General features: G+C 35.8%; 1 protein-coding gene across 1 annotated transcript in view; it reads left to right on the top strand.

Moving 5' to 3' along the window:
- LOC107664308 (D(2)-like dopamine receptor) overlaps positions 1-7,296 on the top strand; it is a 54,593-nt gene that overhangs the window by 36,438 nt on the left and 10,859 nt on the right. Inside the window, exons 3-6 of the mRNA XM_016454836.1 lie at positions 2,057-2,166; positions 3,333-3,469; positions 5,230-5,429; positions 6,371-6,457. Of these exons, the coding sequence (XP_016310322.1) occupies positions 2,057-2,166; positions 3,333-3,469; positions 5,230-5,429; positions 6,371-6,457 (534 nt within the window). The remainder of the gene's footprint in view (positions 1-2,056; positions 2,167-3,332; positions 3,470-5,229; positions 5,430-6,370; positions 6,458-7,296) is intronic.

Genomic DNA, 7,296 nt, shown 5'->3' on the forward strand with positions numbered 1-7,296 from the left:
ATGAGCAATGGGCTGCTGCTGCTTAACTAAGTAAACAAAGACAAAACTACAATAGCATATTTACAGATTAAACTGACCTGCACTTGAAACCCTGAACAGTAGTTGTGCTTCTCTGCTGCACCTGTGCGCTTCCACAGTCCACTCCATTCTCTCTCTTGCATTGATTACTCTGATAACCGTTTGGCGGAGGCACAGAGAGCGCGCGAGCCGAAGCATTGCCAGGTGTGACTAACCGATTCATGATTTATTAGAGATTTAATTATCGAATGGTGAACTGGAATGGAAATAATCGCTTTAGTACAGTGGTTCTCAAACTTATAAAAAAAATCTGGCTCCCTCCCCCGAATCCCCATCCCACCTCAGACTACCAAATAATTTCACTAAACATTATGAAAAATGAATGCTTTTTTAATAAAAAAAAACCTACAGGGAAAAAACACCTGCATCACTTGAAACACTTAAACACCGTGTCTACACCGGACGCCAGCGGCAAAATACAGAACTATTATAATAGTGACGCTGTGTAGCCATTAAACTGATGTCTTGTTCTATTTATGACGTACTGACACAAAGTTAAAATGATTTGCAACGGTCGCTTTGTAACTGATTACAGTTACATTTATTTTGTAATTAAATTACGTAACGCCGTTACATGTACCTAGTTACTCCCCAACACTGCTAATACGTTCTCAGTTGTAAAGGGCATCTAACTCTATTAAGAAAACACTTCAGGAGGATCATTGTTTAATATAACAAAAATGTCATTTTCAGAGTAACCTACACAATTTGATTTGTATGGCCAGATTTAGGGGAAAATACAAATGTTTTAGGTGACACGAGGGAAGCTAAAGCTACAGTCATTCACAGCACTAGGTATTGGAATTGAGGAATATAGGTAATTTAACATTATTCTTCATTTTATATTTCTAATGAATAACAACACCTTCAGTAACCGATTACTCTGTAAGTCTTTGACTAAGTTAAAATAAAATGGAAAGAAAAATTTCACTGTAAAACACTGTACTACACTGTAAAAAAATTCTGTAAAATTTACGGTAAAAAAAACGGCAGCTGTGGTTGCCAGAATTTTACCGTAAAAAATACATTAGCAACGTTTTTATGGTAATTCACTGTAAATTATACGGTCTTTTTCATTTCCAAAAACTGTATACTACCGTAAAATTTATGTCCAATACATGTAATGTCCAATACAGTTTTTCACCGTATATAGTAGGGGAATTTACCGTTAACCATTTAACAGGTTTTTACTGTAGCATTTTTACAGTCTTTTACCGTTAAATTCACGGTCATTTCTTACAGTGTATGCAAGTCAATGGGAACCAGCAACTGAAGGTGAACTATCCCTTTAATGTAATATATAATTATATTTAAAAAGTTATATACATTATAACATATACATACAAGTTATATACATATACACAAATGTATACATTTCTTTGTATTTTTATATACTTATATATAGAATACATAGGTAGCACTTTACAATAAGGTCTCATTCACTGACATTAGTTAATGCATTAACGAACATGAACTAACAATGAGCAATATATTTTTAAATAATTTATTAACCTTTGTCAGTGTTCATTAATAACAATGTTCATGTTAGTTCACAATTAGACATGTGCCGGTATTTGGTAATGCATATATCAATGAATATGCACGATATTGTTATCGTTGGCACTTCTAAATGCCGTGAATAATTATATATTACAAATTATTCAGAATTTTGAATGCATTTTAAGAATACTTTTCCCATCAACTGGTCAAAATGCACAACACCGCTGTATGCTGCGTGAAAGAGGCGTGCTCTGATGTAAACAAGCGCGGACGAGAAGCGAATGGCGGAACATGTGAGAGATGCTCTGGATGAAAGCGCACTTTCACTCTCTGACAGCAGATGGTGCTAAACTGCAGAAATAATCGCAACATGAAAATTTGATACCGGCATATCCCTATTCACAATGCATTAATTATTGTTAACAGACAACTTTTAAAAAAATGTATCAGTAAATGTTGCAATTAAATTGTGTTGCAGGTGGTGGGGGAGTGGCGTTTCAGTAAAATCCATTGTGACGTGTTCGTCACCCTGGATGTCATGATGTGCACAGCCAGCATTCTTAATCTGTGCGCTATTAGTATTGACAGGTAGGTTCTGCTGTCAGTTCAGGAAAATTGTAATGATTCTCTTAAATGGCAAGAATACCATAGATCAATCACATATCTTTGTGGGCAGTGGAATAGGGGGTTGTTGTATGTACCGTATCAAATTGGCATCTTGTATCTTGTTGATTTATACAGTTGTGCTAGCCTCCAAATCTCATTTAACCCATCAGTTGAGTCAGCTGTTAGAAATAGTGAGGAAAAAATGAAATACAGCAAAAGAGATAGTTGAAAAAAATGAAGATTCTTCCTCATGTTGTTTCAAACCTGTTTGACTTCATTGCTTATGTGGAACAGGAAGAAAGATGTTTCATCCATATAATGGAAGTCAAAGGTCACCAAAACTGTTTGGCTACCAACGTTCTTCAAAATATAATCTTTTGTGTTCTGCAGAAGAAAGTAAGTCGTACAGGTTTGGAATGACATGAGGGCGAGTAAATGTTGACATAATTTTCATTTTTGGGTGAAGTTGTGGAATATACAGAGGGATGAATTCACTAAATAGTTTTTCAGGGCAAAAACATGTGTCTTATTCACTAACCACATGTAAGTCAGTTTAATCAGGTGCTAAATTGACTGTGCTATTCCCATCCACAGAAAGCAGGTGGTATACTGAATATTAGTTAAAAAGAGGTGTTATTCTACATTTTTACTGATCATGGTAGCAGTAATTCATCAAATCATGATCATTTATTGGAAAATAACAATATAAACAGGTACTGTTGGGATTCTTTTGGCTTTCAGAAGAGTCCCAGTAAAGTATGGCAGAGGTATGCAGTAGTTTGCTGCAAACAGAGAATTCTGCCATGCAGATTCCATTCAGTGTTGAATTCAGTGCTAATACAATGCAGACATCACTAACAAACAATACTTTCAGACAATGTAGTCCATGCTTAGTGAACTCCCCCATTATGTAAACGCTTTTTGTGAGAGTAGGAAGACCCCTGAAAGCTTTGGAAATGATGGTGATGATCATAATGATGTTTAGGTTTATTACAGTTACAAAAGCAAGAGACATGATGGCACAATAATGGCAGCTGGTATCAGAGGCAGCTGGTCAGGTGTGACCACCATTGTGTCCTTCTCTGTTTGTCTGCCTGAATGCAAATCCACCCCCTCTTCATCTCCTTCCCTCTGGGCTTCCCGTGCAGGTACACGGCTGTTGCCATGCCGATGTTGTACAACACACGCTACAGCTCCAAGAGACGAGTCACGGTAATGATCTCGGTGGTTTGGGTGCTTTCGTTCGCTATTTCCTGCCCCCTGCTGTTTGGATTAAATAACACAGGTAAATGTCTGAGTTTTTTTATTTCCCTAACATTCATAAAGGAACAGTTCACACAAAAATTATTTACTCGTCATAATAGCATTCCAATGCTATGTCCAATGGCCCAACGTCCATAATTCCATTGTTAAACCATGTCTTAATCAAACATGATGCAGTACGATTCCAGCAACAAGCAATTTGTTTGTCCACACCAGACATGACATGGCTATGTTACGCAACAAAATCGATAAAAAAAAATCACAGCCAATCAGAAGAACGTTTGGGCAGTGCACTGCACTCGATTAGTACATAATCTAATTCATAAATATTAAACCATTTTAAAATTATTAAAATACATACTGAGTGACTGATATAATCTTTGTCATAAAATACAGTTGTTGGTTCACATTGAGTTCAGAGTTGTGTATGTTTCTTTTATTTTTTTCAAGATCTGAGGTAAATTAAGCATAGTTGCTTTCAGTATGGCTATAAATGTCAAGCAAAATGTCAAGCATTAGACCCTTTTAACAATAAATGAAACACATAATCAGAAATAATTTATATAATGTTGTTCTAGCTGTGACATCTCAGAAACCATTGCATCTAGTTAGGACAAAAACATGGAAACGATACCTTTTATCACATGATGCGGTGTCGCATCTGGTTAGGACACAGTGTTATACTGTTATACTACGGTTACCACACCTCAAGGCATCGTCAGGTGTTTTATTTTAAGACACTTGTCAGGTTTTTGTCCTTAAAATACTCTTGTCCATAGGATAAATTTCTAATAATCTCATCCTAAGACTCCTTTGCTAATTTCAAAAAGAAAGAGAATGTGCTTTCCATAGAAAGTAAGATGTAATTTCATGGCAAAAACAAGGAAATGATTTGTCATTTTTATCTGATGTTTGTTATATTTAGTTGCTTGATCAATGTCTTTGTAAGTTTTTGGATCTTTTGCTGTTGTAGATTGTAAGGACCTTTGAATTAACTGAAATCATTTGGCCAAGTGGAAATTTAAAATTTAACTGTAATGCTGTCAAGACCTGCCTGAAACTACTTTAGCCGTGCGTTTTCTGAAAATAATTGCACACCTTAGAGCAGGGATCCTCAAATCTGGTCCACAAGATCCACTTTCCTGCAGAGTTTAGCTCTAACCCTAATCAAACACACCTGAGCAAGCTAATCAATGTCTTCAGGATCATTAGAAAATCACAGGTAGGTGAGTTTGATCAGGGTTGGAGCTAAACTCTGCAGCGCATTGGCCCTCCAGGGCAAGATTTGAGGAACCCTGCCTTAGAACATTCATCAGCCAGCCAGAATCAAGCATTCAAATGTCCTGTAGTACAAGCATTATTGCTTGCAATTAAAACAAAACTTAACCCTAAACTTAAATCTATAATAAGTACATGTTTTAGTAAATATTACCTAGTATCCCTTTGTGTAATTACAATGGCCAAATATAAAAATCTTACTGATCCCAAACTTTTTTATTTTTATTTTAGATATATATACATATATTTCTATGTACTTACATATACTCTATTTTCCAGAACAATATTTGCATTCAGTTTTGAGTTCACTCAACATTGTTGTCATACTGTTATAAATTTTCCAGTATGCTTCTACTCTAATTATAATCTAGAGCTAATTTGCAATTGTTAGGGGAAATTTGCCATACAGGCATTTACCAGTGCCTCAATGAACTAATTGGTTTTGCAACCATAATTAATTGTGTAACCATATATTCTCTCTCTCTCTCTCTCTCTCTTTCTTAGCTACACGGGATGATACCCTATGTGAAATCGCCAACCCCTCTTTTGTTGTCTACTCCTCCATAATGTCATTCTACGTGCCCTTCATCATCACCCTTCTCGTGTACGTGCAGATCTACGTGGTTCTTCGCAAGCGCCGAAAACGGGTCAACACTAAACGGAGCTGCCAGAAGACAGACGCTGATGCTCAGCCCCCTCTCAAGGTGATATGCACCATGTGAGACAGTAGCCTCGGGGAAAATACCCAACACTCCCCACTGGACAAGACACTGGTGTCAGTGTTGTTTTACAAATGGAGTTGCCCTCTTTCTAGAAAATAGGGGGAGCAGCTGTCAGTGTTAATTATAGAATTCCTGAGGTAATGCCAGGACCTGCAGGACACTGCCGGTGATACAGTGACCCCAAAATCTTTACTCGCCCCTGGATTCAGTATTGTGTTACAATATTCTGGTCAGTTGTTAGATTAATTGAATGCTTGATTGTGGCCAATGGCAGATATATATCTTAATAGGTATACTGATGAAAATTAATGGTGGTTTTATCTTTAGACAGTCTCATTTCAGCATCTCCACTGTGTATTTGGTATCTGGTTATGGGGGCATTTCCTCAGCCTTTATTGAATATGCATTACCCGATGGACACTGTGAAAGTAAAGATGTTAAAGCAAAAGAAACCATTGCCATTTTTCCTGAGCTGTAAGGTTTTTAAACATAATTCCCTGTGCAATTTATATGTCAGAGCAGATTGCAAATATGATATACCTGTTACCCCTTATTCATATTCTATTTTCATCGCAATACAGAAGAGCTACATTTTTTTTTTCATTCTTCTGACCTTTGCGCTCTTTCATCATCGATTTCTTGCACCAGCTGGTTTTAATGGCCACTTTGGATCAATGGGTTCAGCCATCAAGTTTTAAAGGGTCCCAAGGACTTTTTGTGGTACTTACAAATTACCGAAGCAATCTCTTTTTCATTCAGCTTTTAGTGCTAGAAAATCTCTTTTGTGTTCGGTGGATTTATTTGCATTGTCTGTCATCAAGAGGCACCAAATATACCTGTGAATGATTTTCAAGGCTCCATGCTGTCTTTGGAATTTAATGTCGACCACATGCTGAATCAAATTCTTATTACCCTTTCCACAGGAAAAGTGCACTCATCCTGAAGATGTGAAACTGTGTACAGTTATCATTAAGTCCAACGGGGGTTTACCTGCCAAAAACAAGAAAGCAGTAAGTGTGCTTTTCTTATAAAACAAGTCATAAAAATTGTGTAAAATATCATGTTATTCTGTAGATATATGTATGCAGCTAACTCTACATTTGCACCGTTACATCCAATATTGCTCAGTGCTCTTTGCCTCATTATGGGGAGAGAAGTGCAGTTATGAAACAAAATCTGTACAGAAAAAGGAGCTGGCCATTTGGAAGTGTAAATACATACCACATAGTTTTTATTTATTAATTCTTCAGTTTAAAAGGGCAGTTTATATATAACATTAAAAATATATGTATATATATTGTATCTCAGCTTAATATACAAAGACAACTAAATAATCAACTCATGAAAAATCCATGAAAAATACGTGCCATATGGTGACCTTTTTGACCTTATATTTGCGTTGCTTCTGTAGCACCAAAAAAATAAATAAAAAAATGCAAGGAACTTGTGCAAGGAACTGCGTACAAGTGAGTCTTCATTAATTGATCATCTGCCCTGTAATCATGATTTGCTTGAAAAGTAATAAAAGTTGTTGGTGTTTCACTGCCTCTAGTGTTTATTTAATCCGAAACCTGCAGGGAATTGTATGTATAGGTATATTTTTGGAGTTTTGCAAAAATGTTGGTAATTTTTCCACTGAGCCTGGGTTGTAAGACAGCAAATTGATTTCCATGAAAAAATACAAAATAAATAAATAAATGGTAACACTTTATAACACTTTATAACTTTCGTTTATAAATCATTAACAAACATTATATAATGCTTAACAGATAATTAGTTAATATATATATATATATATATATATATATATATTCAAATACCTATATTTTACTGATTTTAATATTTAAAC

The sequence above is a fragment of the Sinocyclocheilus anshuiensis genome, unplaced genomic scaffold (assembly GCF_001515605.1).
Source record: "Sinocyclocheilus anshuiensis isolate Anshui unplaced genomic scaffold, SAMN03320099.WGS_v1.1 scaffold339, whole genome shotgun sequence".
NCBI classification, from domain to species: domain Eukaryota; kingdom Metazoa; phylum Chordata; class Actinopteri; order Cypriniformes; family Cyprinidae; genus Sinocyclocheilus; species Sinocyclocheilus anshuiensis.